General features: G+C 44.6%; 1 protein-coding gene across 9 annotated transcripts; it reads left to right on the forward strand.

Moving 5' to 3' along the window:
* Positions 1-678: 678 nt before the first annotated feature.
* On the forward strand, positions 679-16,564 carry LOC116745033 (ADP-ribosylation factor 2). Of its 9 annotated transcripts, none has more exons than XM_032615292.1 (6): positions 738-1,082; positions 1,596-1,672; positions 3,404-3,570; positions 6,600-6,710; positions 12,430-12,554; positions 14,772-16,564. In XM_032615292.1, exons 3-6 carry the CDS (start codon positions 3,423-3,425, stop codon positions 14,931-14,933), a joined length of 546 nt encoding a protein of 181 aa, XP_032471183.1. In that variant the 5' UTR covers positions 738-1,082; positions 1,596-1,672; positions 3,404-3,422; the 3' UTR covers positions 14,934-16,564. The 9 variants fall into 9 exon arrangements, with proteins under 9 accessions (XP_032471187.1, XP_032471185.1, XP_032471183.1 ...); XM_032615297.1 differs by having other exon boundaries at positions 739-1,147; XM_032615298.1 differs by having other exon boundaries at positions 750-829.
* The last annotated feature ends 702 nt before the right edge of the window (positions 16,565-17,266 follow it).

Here is a 17,266-nt window from a genome sequence, read left to right on the forward strand (position 1 = left end):
CATTTACGGGCGTTTGTAAACTTTTTAGTGAACCAAGTTGGCATTAGGGGGCTGAGTTACTGAGAGTATTTCTCAGGAATTGAGGACTGTGGTTCTGTGCTCCTGAACGCAGGTGCAGGTGGCTAGTATTTTCCCCAACTGTTGAAAACCTGTTCAAAAGCAGGGCGGCTGTCTAGCTTCAGACTGAACAGGAAACCTTCCTTATGCCTTATTTCGGTGTCTTGTCTGGATGTTTCCCACACAAAACAACGCCCCAAACTAGTTTCTACTTTTAGCTCAACCTCAGCAAATTTCCTTAAATAGCACTATGAGCTTGGCCCCGCCCACATGCCCCTACCCAGTTGGTCCGAATGGGGTTAGTTCAATCCTTTGAGTTTTTCCGAGTTGATTGGCGGAGCAAACCGGAAATCTTTTTACTTTTTTGATTGGTCGTGCACAGCCTAGGGGCGGGGCATATGGGCGTGTCTCGCCAGGACCCGGTGAGCTGTCATTGGAAGATTAAGCCGGCATTTCCAGAGCTTCGTGCCGTCGCCTAGGTCGCGAGGGGCAGGTGTCCTCCCTCCCCGGCTTCTATTGTCCTTTTCATTGGCAAGATTTGTTGTCACTCACGGAACCTCGCGCTCACTGGTACAAAAGCTCCAAGAGGCGAAGGGTGATTGGTTGGTTACTGTTCCCGCCCCAAGCCTGTCGCCATTTCGCAGAGAGCATCAGAAATCCTTTAAAGGCCGCGGTATTGGTACCCGTGGTCAGTTTGGGGACCGGTGAGTCGCGGACTGGTGAGAGCGGGTTGCGGCACTCAAGGCCTGGCTGGATTTCCGCACCTTCAGAGGTCGGGAAGCTAGAGAGAAGCGGGTGGCTTGCAGAAAGGGATCTTGTCCCTTCTCCGCCCTCGTGTAGGCCAGGGGCTGCGGGGATCGAGAGAGGCTTGGCTCGTCCGTCGCTGGGCCCTCCGCTCTCCCCGGGGCCCGGAGGTCGAGAGGAAGCGGCCTGGCGGCTGGGCAGAAAGGACACTCGGACGCCTTCCCCGGGGACCCAGCGCGCGTGCCTGTCCGCTGCGCACGCCCACTTGGCCACCCGCTCTGGTTCGTGTCCTGGAGATGTCCACGCAGTTTTCCCTGATGGACAGCTGGTGCTTGTGGTAGGGGAGGTGAGCGTGCCAAAGAGGCGCCAGGGTCGCCAGCGTTTTCCAGAGGGTCTCTGGCAGCGCGGCGGGCTCTGGCCGCCTCTGGCAGATGAGTAGGAAAAAGAGGAAAAGAGAAGCAGGAGGGAAAACCTTGGAGGTGTGCTGTAGTTGGGAGGAGGAATCAAGTATTTGCTTCATAGGACATCTAAGTGGGAAGTACCTTCCCTCTCCCAGAATGTTCCTCACTGTTTTTTTCTAATCTGTGAGATTTACCTTTTTTCGGAAACGAAGATAAGGAATCTTTAGTTTTGTCGCCCAACAAGATTTTGAGTGCCATGGTGCATTGGACTTCTATATACTTTCTATATGGCCCTTCTATGAATGATTAAAACATTCATCATTATTTTTTGGTTGTAGCAGTTCCCCTGTATCTAATTTATGTACAGGATAAATGCTCTGCTCTTTTTCTCAGGTCGTAGAATAAAATGGTGTGTGCTTAGACATCATCCATGAAGTTAAGCTACTGTAGGACACAGTTGAATTTCAGAGGTGGGTCTCTGGAACTTGGTGACCTCCCCTCTGAGGTCCCTAGAGTCCCAATGAATGGGAGATGGGCTGTCCTTGTTCTGTCTTAACCCTGCTCTGCCCAGGAATAAAGTTTTCCTATGGTTAGCAGTTTAAAGGGAAACAAGGATTTTTTTACTTCTCTTTGAAGAATTTTTGTAGACTTCCGAGAGCAAGGTTAGTGTTGTAGACAGTACTACTTTCTTTCTTTCTTTCTTTCTTTTTTTTTGCGGTACGCGGGCCTCTCACTGTTGTGGCCTCTTCCGTTGCGGAGCACAGGCTCCGGACGCGCAGTCTCAGTGGCCATGGCTCACGGGCCCAGCCGCTCCGCGGCATGTGGGATCTTCCCGGACCGGGGCACTAACCTGTGTCCCCTGCCTCGGCAGGCGGACTCTCAACCACTGTGCCACCAGGGAAGCCCGACAGTACTACTTTTAAGTCTTTAATTAGAATGTCAAGTTCACCCTTCAAATAGGCTCATCTGTTAAAATTTAAGACGTAGAATAAATTTCTGCAGAGCTAATCTGTTTTTAAAATTTTTATTTATTTTTGGGTATGTTGGGTCTTCATTGCTGTGTGCAGGCTTTTCGCTAGTTGCAGCGAGCGGGGGCTACTCTTCGTTGTGGTGCTCCGGCTTCTCATTGTGGTGGTTTCTTTTGTTGCAGAGCACGGGCTCTAGGCACTCGGGCTTCAGTAGTTGTGGCACGCGGGCTCAGTAGTTGTGGCTCGTGGGCTCTAGAGCGCAAGCTCAGTAGTTGTGGCGCATGGGTTTAGTTGCTCCTTGGCATGTGGGATCTTCCCACGTCAGGGCTCGAACCCGTGTCCCTTGTATTGGCAAGCGCATTCCTAACCAGTGCGCCACCAGGGAAGTTCGTAATCTGTCTTTACTATTGCCTTCCTTTATAGAATCTATCATGCACTCTACTGAAAAATATTGAATATTTATGCAGTTAGACGTCAAGATAGTGATTACCTTTTGGGGAGTAATGATTGGGAAGGGCACAAGGAGATCTGGGTCGCTGGTAATCATCTTTTTTTGATTTGGTTCATGACATTTCACTGAACTGTACGTTATCATTTATGTTTATATGTGCGTGAATTGTTTCCAAAAAAGCTAAAAATAATTAAGAGTAAGGTGATGGTGGACACTGGATGCTATGGTATCTCCTCTACTCTTTGCCTAGTTAATTTCTCTGTTAGCAGTGCAGTTTCCCAGTGCTGTATTTCCGCACCTCTGAAGTTTTTTAGGTTCTTTTCTGGGTCTTGATACTGTTTGCTAGCCAAAGGCAACTACTGAATTTCTAAAAGGTACTGATATTTAACCGGCCTGAAAGACTTTGCTTCACATCGTGTAAAATAAACTGGTTCTCCGCGTCCTGAGTTCTCCTTTCAGAAGTGTTAGTTGTGTCTGTTGTGACATTGCTTTCATACTTAAGATGACTAAAGCCTGCCACCATTGAGACTGTGCTTCACGTATCCCACTTGGATGCTGCAGTGGAAAAGAGAATTTTTTGGCAAGGCATCAAAAGGCTTAGTTGAGTTTCCCTGTGAAAACAAGATACTCTACTCCTTACTGGCCAAACTATACTTAAAATTGTTCAGTATTTACTAGGAGCCACCTCTAATGGAGACTTGTATTTCAAGTATATATCTTGTATTTATGTTTCTATATCTCTGCAAAGAACAATGACTTGATTTGCCTTTCTTTTCCTTCAGGTCACAGAATTCAGTTACAATGGGGAACGTTTTTGAAAAACTGTTTAAAAGTCTATTTGGGAAAAAAGAGATGCGGATTCTTATGGTGGGTTTGGATGCCGCTGGAAAAACCACCATCTTGTATAAATTGAAGCTGGGAGAGATTGTGACTACCATCCCTACGATAGGTATGTTAAGGATCTATGACAAAACCAGTTTACACTTTAGTATGTTATACGTTTACATACTTCTTGCATTATTGAATTTTTTGGGGGAAAATCTTGTCCGCCCCAAGAGCGGTTTTGAGGCCAAAACCAGGTAATATACAATTTCCTAATTGCTCCCTGGCATCTCTGGCACATTGCTAGGTTTACAGGGGAGTCATACGGACACATTTAGGTGGAACAAGTTTAACCCTATCTGCTTGGCCAAAAAAAAAAAAGAGATAATGATTATTATTATTTTTTTTTTTTAGAGATAATGATTATTAAAATCCATCTTTCTTCCAGCTGACCTTTCTAAGTGGAAGCATCTCTCCCTACCAAGTATGTTCCTAGTGTTTAAAGATGTAGTATGATTTTTTTTTGAGCTGGTGGTCAAGTGAAGAATCTGATTTGTTCAAATGCTGGAGGACTATCTGGCGGTGTAGTTATTCCTGCGAACCAGCACTGTGTTTTGTCAGCTATTTAAGACTTTTGCAAAGGCAGGGGTTTTTTTTGTTGTTTTTTTACAAATTTATTTATTTTATTTTATTTATTTTTGGCTGCATTGGGTCTTCGTTGCTGCGCGAGGTCTTTCTCTAGCTATAGTGAGCGGGGGCTACTCTTCATTGTGGTGCACAGCCTTATCATTGCGGTGGCTTCTTTTGTTGCAGAGCACAGGCTCTAGGCGCTCAGGCTTCAGCAGTTGTGGCTTGCGGGCTCTAGAGCGCAGGCTCAGTAGTTGTGGCGCACGGGCTTAGTTGCTCTGCAGCATGTGGGATCTTCCCGGACCAGGGCTCAAACCCATGTCCCCTGAATTGGCAAGCGGACTCTTAACCGCTGCGCCGCCAGAGAAGCCCCTCAAAGGCAGTTTTGACAGAACTTAGTCTGTGCCTCATCAGCTGCCTCCAGATCCAAACTCCTGAGCGAGAATAGCCTCCCCAGGATGGCATGTGAATGTCAGTAGTGTTCCGAATGTTGGATTAGGCACAGGAACCAAATGATCAACTTCCAACTTGGGCAGTTAGCTTCAGAGATTGCAGCACTTAAAGGAACAGGAAACCAGATGGAGAAAGTGTTCATACCCATAATTTTAAAAATGTTATCAGTCCAAAATGAAATAGCATAATTACTTGGTTTTCTCCAATTATAAAAATAATTCATGCTTCCATGATGTCATACATACAAAAAAAATCTAAACGAGTGTTAAAAAACACTGTGACTTTGGTGAATATCTTTGTGAAGTCATATGCATGCTGTCTTCCAACTTACTCTGCGTTAAACAATGTGTTTGGATCTCTTTCTATGTCATTTCCTCTCTGGAATGCTTTCCTGCCTTCTTTTTTACCCCCCCTCCCCGCCTTTACGTAGCTAATGCCAGCTCATTCTTTCTGTCTCAGTTTAAGCATCATTTCTCAGGGTCGCCTTTCCTGATCCCTTGGACGGGTTTTCCCGTGTTGTAAGTTTCCATAGCAACCTGAACTTCTTAGTAACTCTGAGCACATTTGTCATTGCTTGCTCACTGTCTCTCTTCCAAAAGTGTGAATAAGAGCAAGAATCATGTCTGCGTTGTTCACCACTGTCCCCAGGCGCCTAGCAAAATGCGTGACACATAATAGATGTCCAGGAAATATTTGGTGAATGAATTGGATACTGATTTTGTGGTAGATTGTTAAACTAATGGTGCCCACTGAATCATGCCACTCAGTAGCCATACCCCTGTGCAGTCCCCTTCCACAGTGGTGCTGAGCGTGGTTGGCCATGTGACTTGCTTTGGCCAAGGGCACATCAGCAAATGTGATTCATACAAAGATTTGATAAGTGCTGTGTCTTGGGGTTTGTTCTTTCGGAATACTATCACCACCACGTGAGGAAGCTCAGTGCTCCTTGGGAATAAAAAGACCACCTGGAGAGAGAGAAGTCCAGCCTAGCCCCCAAAGGGCTCAATAGTTGAATGCATCTACAAGAGGAAGCCCAGGCAACCCACAGAATTGGGTAGGGGGGGAAATCATTGTTCTAAGCCACTATGTTTGGGGGCTTAATAATCAGTACAGATCAACGTGAAATTTTAGTAACTAGATAGTATTCCATTATGTGGCTATATGTTTAACAAATTTCCAGTGATGGATGTTTAGGTTATATGCAACAGTTCTATGTAAATGATTTTGAACTAAGCATCATTTAAAGATCAATCAGATGTGGCTGAGCTCACTAAAGAGACTGAGAAGGTACAGCCATGGAAACAGAAGAAAAATGGGAAGCCAGGGAAGTGTTTCAAGGAGGGAGTGAGCAGTAGTGTCAGATATAAAATCAAATCACATAAAAACTGGAGAGCATTTGTCAGATTTATTGACGTGGTGACCTTGCTGACCTTGGCAAAACCAGCGAAACATGGTAAAGTAGAACTAAGGTGTATTGGGTGAGAGCTGACAAAGTTGGCACAGTGAAGGTAGCTAAACGTCTTAGAGAAGTTTGACTTTAAAAGGGAAAATAGAGGGTGGTAGCGCGTGAAGGTGTGGAGTCATCTTTTTTGAAAGGTGCAAAAGACTTAAACAGGTTGAAGATTTTGAAGGTTCTGGACAGCGTGGGTGAATTGGATCCAGCACATGGGGGGATGGGATTGGCATTAGCTAGTTGCCCCCTTCCATTGCTCCAAGAGGGAGGGAGAAAAGGGTGGGTGAAGATGTAGTTGGGTTTCTACAGTGTGTGGTGGGAAGTGGAAGCAGTCCCATTGATGGCTCCTGTTTGCTCTGAAGTATGCAGGAAGGGCTGCTGGGAGGGGAGGGGAGGGGAGGTGTGAGGAGGGAGGCTGGAGGGAGTGGAGAAGGTTGGAGACACCTGTCACAATGCATGGGGGAGAGGGCTGACTAACACATTCTGTTTTGTAAGCTATGGATCTTTGACCAGCAAGCTGCGTTGTAAATGAAAAGTACTGTCCAAATGTTAGCTGAAATTATTTTGAATTGTTGAACCAGGAGAAGTCTTCATTAAACACTTTCTCCATCTTCCCAATTTAGGTTTCAACGTGGAGACGGTAGAATATAAAAACATCAGCTTCACAGTCTGGGATGTTGGTGGCCAGGACAAAATCAGACCTTTGTGGCGACATTATTTCCAGAACACACAAGGTAAAGATTATCCAGTTCTAGCCTTGCAACCATTTCTGTTAAACGCACCTAAAGGTCGATGCTTGAAGCAAAACCTTGTGGCGCGCTGCTTTATTTGGACTGTCAGTCATTCCTTCTTTTCTGCTGACCCACTTACACTTACTGGGGAGGTTTCTTTTTGAGAAGTGGTCCCTGCTTTCCTTGAAAAAGTACTTGGGCGTTAATGCCTTATATAGGAATCTCCTCTTAATCCAGAACAGTTAGAAAATGGTTGTTCTAATGAATTTCATCTTTTGGTTAATTGAAAGTTGTATGTGCCTTTGATGAAGTACCAATTTTTGAAGAACTTGAATTCAGTACACTTTTTTAAACCTGTGGAGAATATTTGAAAATCATCCCTATGGAGAGAAAGAAGTGAACAGGGATGGCTGGAATCCCAAATCCCAGCATCCTCTGTGGCCACAGTGCCTCCCTACTGTGCTGTTATTCTACAAGTGCTGGAATAAGCGTGAATATCGCAGATCATTACCTTATTTCCTTATCACTGGTTTCTTAAAATTTGGGGTTTTAACGTGTCCCAGTCCCCTATCAATCTATTTGAGTGTTTTTCATTGATTATATTTTGGATAAATGATACACCTTACAGAGTATCACCTGTCAAGATATCTGTAAGCTGTTCATATAGTTTTTACACCCTGATTCTCACGTAGGATCATAACCACCTGGCATCTACATACTTATTTTAGAATTTATTTGGACTCTTTTAATTTTGAAGATTCTACTACCTATGGTGTTTTCATTGCATGTGTTTCATAGTAAAGACCCATATTTGTTGATATTTTCAGACCAAATACCCGAGTCGGCTGTCCCTTTATATTTTGTATCATTATTTTAGCTATTACCTTTAACACTTAACTCTATTTGTACTTATTTCCTTAGCCTATAGATTTAGAATGTCTTTCCTCAAAATAGAGCGTTTATCTTTTCTTTTTTCAGTTTTGTTAGTGGAAAATTTAAAGCAAAAAAGGAAGAGGATACTTAACAAATCCCCATGTACTCATCACTCAGCTTCAACAGTTATCAGCGTTTTGCCCAGTGTGTTACAGCAAATGCCAGACATGGTGCCTTTTACTCATACATCCTTCAGTGTTTATTTCAAACTGATAAAGACATTTTTAAAACATAATCTCCATGCATTATCACACTTCCAAAATTAACATTCTTTCTTTAATATCTGGTACCCAGTCCTTATTCAGATTTTTCCAGTTGTATCAAATACGTCCTTTTCACATTTGATTTGTTTGCGAAGGAATCAAAGTTTACACGCTGCCTTTCATTGTTATGTCTCTTTAGTCATCTGCTACTCTCCAACAGTTTATCCCTCCATTTTTTTCTGTCATTCCATCTGAGTCTATTAAGCTGAAATCCTTCTAAACAAAGAATCCCTTCATCAGGTATTTGCTTTCTCTGAAATATAGTTTATATGAGAAAGGCAGGAAAAATATTTAATTCTTTCCCTTTATTGATTTTTAGAGAAACAACTCGATACCCTAGCAACCTTCCATGATGACTCTTAGATTTTTATGTCTTTGTGTTTCAATCCATTGCAGACAATATGCTTTTTGATACTCAGAGTGTCCATTTAACCTGGATTGGCACTTGCCATATTGGTCAAACTATTGTAATTCCTCACCAGTGATAAGAGTAGAAAATGTGGGTTTGAACCACAGCTCTGCTATGAAACCTTGGGAAAGTTAGGTAATCTTTCCTGTCTCGATTTCCTCATCTATAAAATGGAGGTGAATACCTACTGTGCCGGATCATTTGGCTTGAATGAGATTAATTTTATAAAATGCTTAGTTCTGTGGTTGGAAGGTAGTGGGCACTCAGGAGCCTGTATTAGTCTGGGTTCTCCAGAAAAACAGAACCAGTATGATGGATGGCTATCCATACATGTTTGCACATATGTTTTTGTGTATATATATGTGTGTTTGTATGTGATTTCTTATAAGGAATTGGCTTACATGGTTGTGGAGGCCGAGGAGTCCCGGGATCTGCAGTTGGCAGAGGCTGGAGACCCGGGAGAGCTGATGATTAAGTTCCATTCCAAAGGCAGAAGATGCATATCCCAGCTCCAAGACGAGTGAATTCTTTCGTCCTCTCTTTTGTTCTAATCAGGCCTTCATTGGATTGGACTAGAGCACACTGAGGAGTGCAATCTGCTGTACTCAGTGTCCTGATTCAAATGTTCATCTCATCCAGAAACACCCTCCCACACACACCCAGAATACTGCTTGACCAAATGTCTGGGCACCCTGTGGCCCAGTCAAGTTGACACATAAAATTAACTGTCACAGAGTCCAAATTACTAGAGGTTTTTTGTCCTCATTCTCAGGCAGGGTTCCCTTTACCCACCTTATTAAGAGTTGTCACACTCAGTCACCAAGTAGAAATGCCTGTTTGTTTTCAATCTTCTATTTATAACAAGCCTAATTTTTTTTTTTTTTTTTTGCTGTCCCTGAAAATTGCATAATACTAAAGTGCTGCCCACATTTTTCTGTGGATGTATAGTTCCCTGGGCTTGTGGTCATAATTAACGTGGATGAGAAGGATTACTACATTTCTCTTCTCCATGCCCCTTCCCTACGCCAAAGGGAAGGTGATTTTTATTACAGATAAATTCATATTTTTTCCTTTCGTTTTTATTTTATTTATTAATTGGCCTACAATATTATGTTAGGTTCAGGTTACTACATAGTGATTCAATATTTTTGTGCATTACAAAATGATCACCATGACCCTCTAGGTCCGTCCTATTGCTGCAAATGGCAAGATTCTTTTTTATTTAATGGCTGAGTAATATTTCTTCCTTTTACTCTTCACATATTAGAAAATCCTGTTGGCTTCTCTCCAAACTATATTCAAAATTGACCACATCTCCACCACTGCCCCTCCAGTCCCCTGACCCCAGCAGAGCTGCCTAAATGAGCTCCTTTTCACTCCATTGACCCTTTAAGGTCTTCCTCACAAAGGAGTCAGAGTGATCCAGTTAGAATGTGAGTTATATTACATCAAAGGAGTCCTATAACAAGCCTAATTTTATTGAGTTTCAGTAACTACTGCTGTGATGGTGGAGAACTAACTGGCTATATTCTAGGACCTTGTGGTGGGTGGTTTAGACTCTTCATGAAATTAGCAGATGGGGACTTTTGAAGAATGGATTTGCTGTCTGGTGGGTCCAAACATTTCAGCCATTAGTAATCTTGCATGTTGCCCCTATTTTTCCTGCCAACTTCCCAACAGTCAGGCTGTCCTTTTTATTTTTTAATTTATTTTTACTTTTATTCTTTTTTTTGCGGTACGCGGGCCTCTCACTGTTGTGGCCTCTCCCATTGCGGAGCACAGGCTCCGGACGCGCAGGCTCAGCGGCCATGGCTCATGGGCCCAGCCGCTCCGCGGCATGTGGGATCTTCCCGGACCGGGGCACGAACCCGTGTCCCCTGCATAGGCAGGCAGGCAGGCAGGCAGGCGGGCGGGCGGGCGGGCGGGCGGGCGGGCGGACTCTCAACCACTGCGCCACTAGGGAAGCCCCAGGCTGTCCTTTTTAATTTAAATTTTCTTCTCTCCACTTCTAAAAACAAATTACAGCATATTATTCATTTGTAAATTTACCTTTTCTAGGTTTTCTTAGTTCAGAAGTGTAGTCAGTCTGATGGCTAGGTTCTTTTGTTTCTCACATAAGGATCTAAATAAAAACAGTATAAAATGGGACCTAATATTTATAAACCTTTCTTTCTATTAGGAATGGCAAAGGGATAATATGTCAGCTTCCACCCTGTCAGTTTTGCATTGGAGACTAAGGATCTCCTCAAATTTCAGGATAACCTCGTTTGCTTAGTTATGATCCGAGTCCAGAACTTATTGGCAGCCTGTCCAATCTTTGGGGGGGGAGTTTTGAATGTTCTTCATTTTTTTGGTCTGATGTGATGTAACAGACATGACTTTGAGTCTCATATAAGCCCCAGACATTCAGAAGCTGTGGGCACTCCTGTCTGCCAGAGTGGGCTGCTCCAGACAGCTGGTCAGGCAGCTGTTGGGTGGGCCTGGGAAGCACAGAGGGAAAGGGCCGAGGGCCAGCACAGATTTTCCCTCCTAGACATGGTGGTGCGATCTCAGTGTCAGAAGGAACCCAGAGGTCCTCTCATTCCACTGCCCTTCCCGTCAGTAGAATCCCTTCTGCAGTGTCCCCACAAGTTGCCACTTAAGCTGGGCACAAGCATCTTTAGTGACAGGCGCGCTCCTGAGGCAGCCCATTGCACCTGCATTTCTCTTGACTCTGTATCACCTTGACCTCCTGTAGTTGTACCCACTGATCTTCTATCTACTTACAAGTTGAACCTCTCTTTATGTCACAGCTTCTAGATATTTGAAGACAGCTGTCAGTCCCTTCAATGAATCTTTTCTCTAGGCAAAATATTTCCAGTTATATAAATTTGTTTTACATATGACACGGTACCTAATTCCTTTGCCGTCCTAGTCATTCTTTGTCCCTCCAGTTCACTTGTGTCTTAGAGTGTGGGGTCCAGCACCAACCACGTAACATTCCCAGGATGTTCTGACTGACGCACTGTAGCATCGGCGTTTTGTTGCCCGTATTTTAGAAACTGAGCTGCTGTCACTACTGTTGATACAGCCTAGGATCAAGTTAGCTCTTTTGGCAGCCACTTCCCATTTTTGTCTCACAGAAGGCTTATTGTCAGCTAACCATCCAGTTGTTATTACGATTAATGTCACGTGGACTACTGTTAAGAGAGTCTTTTGCATCCTGTGTCTGGAGTGTGTGCTGGATCCCTCCTGGGCACCTCCTCTGAGATCCTATTGGCCCCGCCTCTGTCTCCAGCCAATGTGGCAGTGACCAGTTCTGTGCAGGTTTCAGCCACCTTTGCTCAGATACAGTGTGGTGGTCCCTTTCTCTGACCTGTCTTTTGCTTCCTGGGATTTCTCTGCTGCTGTATAGTGTGGGATGCTGGGAAGACTTCTGACACCAACTACCTGGGGTTGGGCCATACATCACAGGTTAAGGGCACAAGACTCCCTCACTTCAGACACCAGCTAGAAATTCGGGGCTCCCCAGACCACCCTCACTTCTTTCCAGCTGTCTGCAGATTTGGCAGTTCCAAATATCCCCTCAGGTTCAGTATTCATTAAAACAACTCACAGGACTCAGGGGAGCGCTATACTTACAATTACAGTTCTGTTATAGCAAAAGGATACAAGTGAACAGCCGAAGGAAGAGATGCATAGGGCGAGATCTGGGAGGTACCACACACAAAGCTTGCATCGTCCTCTTCCCATGGGGTCAGAATGCATTACCCTTCTGGCACATCGCTGTGTGACATACGCAGAGCATTGCCAACCAGGGAAGCTTATCTGAACTTGGATGTCCATAGATTTTTATTGGGTCTTCATCATGTAGGCATGATGTAGAAATGAAGTGATTAAAAGTAAGCCTAACCTTTTCTCTCTGTATTCTTATTATTGTTAATCTGGTGAAGGGCTATGATGCCTCTGAAAAAGTCTAGTTGGGTGTACAGGAGGCTTCCCAACTCTAAAGATTATATATCCTTCTGTATTGATTGCTTTCGGTGAAACCACATGTGTAAGCAGGGAGACGCTGTAAGGACATAAACAGCTGCCTTCCCAGGTTCAGATTACTAACACACTTGTGCTTTCTTTCTAGGTCTGATTTTTGTGGTCGACAGTAATGACAGAGAGCGTGTCAATGAAGCCCGAGAAGAACTAACCAGAATGTTAGCCGAAGATGAGCTCAGAGATGCAGTTTTATTGGTGTTTGTAAATAAACAGGTATGTCGCTGGCTTTCCGAATCCTGGGACTGAAAGGTACCGCCAGTTGCTCACTTAAAAACAGAGATATCTAATTAGCTGCCTGCCTTCCTCTCTCGTGTCCTTAGCCTTTCTCTCCACCTCTTTGTTAGCATGTCTTAGATTCATTCACTCGCTCAACAAATATCGACTGAGCATTTACTAAGATCTAGGCATTGTTGTAGGTATTGGTGATATAGATATAGTAGTAAACCAGACAGACAAAAATCCTTGTGTTCATGGAGTTTATGTTCCGGTGGGAGGAGAGTCAGTCAATAAACCACAGGTAATATGTCTGGGGGGAGTGTCGTGGAGGAGGGGGCAGATTCGGGGAAGGACTAGAATGCCTCTCTGATAAGATGACATCTGATAAGATGACACCTGAAGGCCGGCAGGAAGGCAGCCTGTGCAGCTGGGAAGGGATTGGGGATGGGGGGAAGCAAAGGAGGAGATGAGATTGGATCATCTGGGGTCTATCCTTGGGAAAACTCGGCTTCCGTGTAAATATAACCAAAAGCAGTGAAAGAAGAGTAGGAGGAGGGTGTAGAAACATCCAGCCTCAGGAAGCTGAACTAAGCGTGGAAAGGAAGGCAGGATCCTGTGGAATGTACCAGCCTGAGATAAACCAGGGGCACGTTTTGATGTGTGTCCACGCACTTTCTCCTCCATGCGTACATTCGTTATGTAATCGAGATCGTACTGTTTGGACAGTGTTGCATCCTGTTTTGTCCCTTTATTGAAGGCATTTTCTCTTGTCATCTAGCCCTTTGTAAACATGGTTTTAAATGGTGGGTGGATCATCATTCACTCGGCCATTAGATTCGATGTCAGTTTGAAGTTCACTAGTGAACACAACAGACTTTCATAAGAGAAAATGACATTTGTTCTTTTTAATTATAAAAGCAGAACATGCTCATGGTATAAATATGCAGACAGTTCACAATATCAAGTGAAACATTCTAGCCCCACTCTTCAGGGTAAAACATTGTTAAATGTCTTACATTCCTTTCCAGAGATAAAACTTTCTGTGCCTATATGAGCAGTTATATGATTGTATTCATATTTAAATTCTGGAGATCATATTCTGCATTCTGGTTTTTTTTTAATATAACTTTTTTTTCCCCCAAATGTATTTATTTATTTATTTATTTGTGGCTGTGTTGGGTCTTCGTTTCTGTGCGAGGGCTTTCTCTAGTTGTGGCAAGCAGGGGTCACTCTTCATCGCGGTGTGCGGGCCTCTCACTATCGCGGCCTCTGTTGTTGCGGAGCACAGGCTCCAGACGCGCAGGCTCAGTAATTGTGGCTCACGGGCACAGTTGCTCCGCGGCATGTGGGATCTTCCCAGACCAGGGCTCGAACCCCTGTCCCCTGCATTGGCAGGCAGATTCTCAACCACTGCGCCACCAGGGAAGCCCTCTGCACTCTGTTTTGTAACCTGCTTCTTCACTTAGCATATCTTTGATGTCCTTCCAAATCATTGCGTCTAGATCTACCTTGTTCTTTAATGCTAATTTATTCAAATTTGGTTTGAACTTACTACGTGCTAGGTGTAGTTCTAGGCACTTGGAACACATCAGAGAACAAGATAGAGATTCCTGCCCTGGTAAAGTTTGCATTCTAGTTACGAGAGGCAGATAATAAACACACTAAGTAAGTCAATTTTATAATATAGTAACTTGTGGTGAGGGCTGTAGGTAGAGCAGGACAGTTAGGAGGGGTCACGGGGGCTCAGGTCACGAAGGCCTTGCAGAGCATCCTGAGGACTCGGGCTGTTACCCCGAGAGAGATGGAGATGTCACAGGGTTTTGATAGAAGAATGACTTTCACTGACTGCTGGGTTGTGTTTAGACTTTCTGGGAGCAAGAGCAGAAGCTTGGAGACCAATTTGGAAGTAATTTCAGTAAAACCCAAGTGAGAAGTGATGGTGGTGGTATCCGGGTATAGCTGTGCAGGTGGTGAGAAGTGGCCAGATTCTGGATATATTTTGAGGGTAGAACTGGTGGGATTTCCTCATGTGGAGTTTGTGAGAGGAGAGAGAGAGAAAAAAAAAATTAAGGATGATTTCAAGGTTTGGAGCCTGAGCCACTGGAAGGCGAGAGATAAGACTGTGGCTTAAGGGCAGATGCTGGGGGAAGAGCATAATGTTCCATTATGAGGATATAACATTTGTCAACTGACTTTTGAATATTCTCTCTCAAGGATCTTCCCAATGCTATGAACGCAGCAGAGATAACGGACAAGCTTGGTTTACATTCCCTCCGCCAGAGAAACTGGTACATTCAGGCTACTTGTGCTACCAGTGGAGATGGGCTTTACGAAGGCCTGGACTGGCTCTCCAACCAGCTCAAAACCCAGAAGTGACGGGCAGCGCTGCGTTCCCTGTGCGTCGTGGCAAAGTCAGCTGGCCTCTGCTGTGTGCGTGTGTGCGTGTGAGGAGCTGAGTGTGGGCGCGTGGCCGGGCGTGGGAGCAGCTTTCCCACATGGTGCCTTATACGCCCTCTAAGGAAACCAGTCCTACATGGTACAAACAGCCAGTGTTACATTTTATATGCCACCTTCCATTTCCGTAGCTTTGGTGACCAGTTTTGCAGTCGACGGAGGAGTCCCGAGGGCTCCCTGGTGCCCGATAGCCAGAGTGGTCTTCGTGGTGGGAAGAAGGGGGAGGGTGGGCCATGGACTGACTTCCTTTGTGTGGTTCTAGTCCAGGTGTGGGCTCTCTGCATACCTGGGGGTCCTGTCAGGCTTGGCATCCTTTCGTAAAAAGGAAGGAACTGTCATTCTTTCCCATCACTGCCAGAGCTAGCAACTCACTTCTCAGTGCTTTAAAGCAAATGATCCTCAAAGACAAAAAGGCCCTTGCTTACCACAGATGTTAAGTTGTTAAGATGTTAAGATGTTAAGATCTGAGCTTAAGTTATTTTCCAGCCCAGACACCCTGGTTTAATGTACTTCATTGGGAGGAATCAGTGATCTTTTTTCATTAGAAAAAACCCCCATAACACTAGACCCCATAACAGTAGAAATCATCTAGCCCTGCCATTCCTTGCCTCGTATTTGCCAAATGGAGACCCTTTTGGGGGTGGGAACCCAGTGCACGGCCAAGGCTCTTGCTCGCAGGGCTGCTTTAAGGAGGGGAGGCGCCGTCATGTTTGTGTCCCTCAGGCTGTGTCCTGAGGCTGCTGCCGCCACGCCTCTGCACTGAGTGTTCTCGCTCCCGGGCTGGAATCATCACCGTGTACAGTATCTTAGCCCAACTTGCAGTTTAGGTTAGGTGTGTTCCCAGAACCACACACCTGTGAGTTCTGAGAGTTTGTGAGAGAATCAAGAGGTTCATTCGGGGAACGAGACTCCCAGCAGCCGAGTTGGTTGGTGCTAAATTTCGCTATGAAGAATGTCTCGTCCAGACCACTCTCCGTGGCACTGACTCCTTCTTCTGGTTGGCAGCAATGTCTTCCGTGGAAACGTGCTTTGTTATCCTCAAAATTGTAACAATGGCCTGGAAATGAGCTGGATTCACTCAATAGTCTAGAGCTCTTTTGCTCAGACACCTGTTGGCCACATTTGTACCTAAGCTGTTCCACTACTACCTTTTAAAATTCCTTTTTCAAAAAAAATCTTCATTTCAGATTACAGAGGAGGAGAATGTAAGATGAATTTTAACAAAAGTAAACCTTGTTTACTGATAACAATGAAGTTGCTCTTACTAGGAAGAAATTTCGTGCCATGATAAATGTGGAGTTTTTTTCCTTAAAACATTGACTTTAAAGAATGTTCCTTGCAATACTGGCAATGAAGTCCAGATTTGATTTTTAACCATGGAGTTAAGTCCTGAGAAAGATCTAGATTGTACGCCTCAAATTGGCAGGGACTGTGTCTGAGACGCTTGTGTTTATGCTTAGTACCGTGTATGTGGTACGGTGCCGTGCCTCATTAAACACTTGTTGATTGGTTGGACAGTAAAGAACTTGCTCTGGAGGAGGAGAGGACAGCCATGTGCTGGATGTCTCGAGCTACTACTTTAAAATCCCTTTCCCTCTCCATCTTAGCAGACTTGCTATTGAAAACTCCCAGGGCACTTGGTACAAAAGGCAGAGCCCGCAGAGGTGCTGTCCCGGCCCTTCTGCTTTCAGCAGTGCTCCCCATGCTTACCTTACATGACACTTTCAACTACTGTCTTTCTCTTTCTGTGAATTTGGAGCTGGTCATTTGGGGTTTATGAGGGGGGGCACTTCAGTGTACTGGGTTTGAGCAAAGACTTGGGTCCCTGAAAGCCATGTTCACATCCCAGCTGTGTCCTCACTAGCTGCTTGGCCTCAGGCCTGTTACTCTTTGACTCCATATCTCTGAGCCTCAGTTTGCTTAACTGTTAAATGAGGATAATACCTACCTCATAGGGTTGTGAGACCTTTGTATGCCTTGCCTGGTGTTTCCCTGGGAATATCTTGATGTCTAAGGTGTGAAAAGCAGTGCTGGCCACAAACTGATCAATATTATTTACAGGAACAGTTAAGTGGGGTGGGATAGGGGGCTGTGTTTAATCTTTCCCACTCTATTCACCTAATCCTGCTGAATCCTCTGTCCTTTTCTAACCGTGGGAAGTGCTAATAAGACCATTTGGGATGCTTGTTTAAAAAACCGTATTGCTGTGTCCCACACTCACTGTTTTTCTTTTTTTTTTTAAGTGTGATTTTTAG

Source organism: Phocoena sinus, chromosome 20, assembly GCF_008692025.1.
Source record: "Phocoena sinus isolate mPhoSin1 chromosome 20, mPhoSin1.pri, whole genome shotgun sequence".
In the NCBI taxonomy this organism is placed as follows: Eukaryota; Metazoa; Chordata; class Mammalia; order Artiodactyla; family Phocoenidae; genus Phocoena; species Phocoena sinus.

Bases quoted from the DNA above. Each gene is read 5' to 3' on its own strand.
- LOC116745033 (XM_032615296.1), top strand. From the start codon at position 3,423: ATGGGGAACGTTTTTGAAAAACTGTTTAAAAGTCTATTTGGGAAAAAA. The intron at 6,711-12,429 runs GTAAAGATTATC...CTTTCTTTCTAG, and splicing joins TTATTTCCAGAACACACAAG to GTCTGATTTTTGTGGTCGAC. The intron at 12,555-14,771 runs GTATGTCGCTGG...TTCTCTCTCAAG, and splicing joins TGGTGTTTGTAAATAAACAG to GATCTTCCCAATGCTATGAA.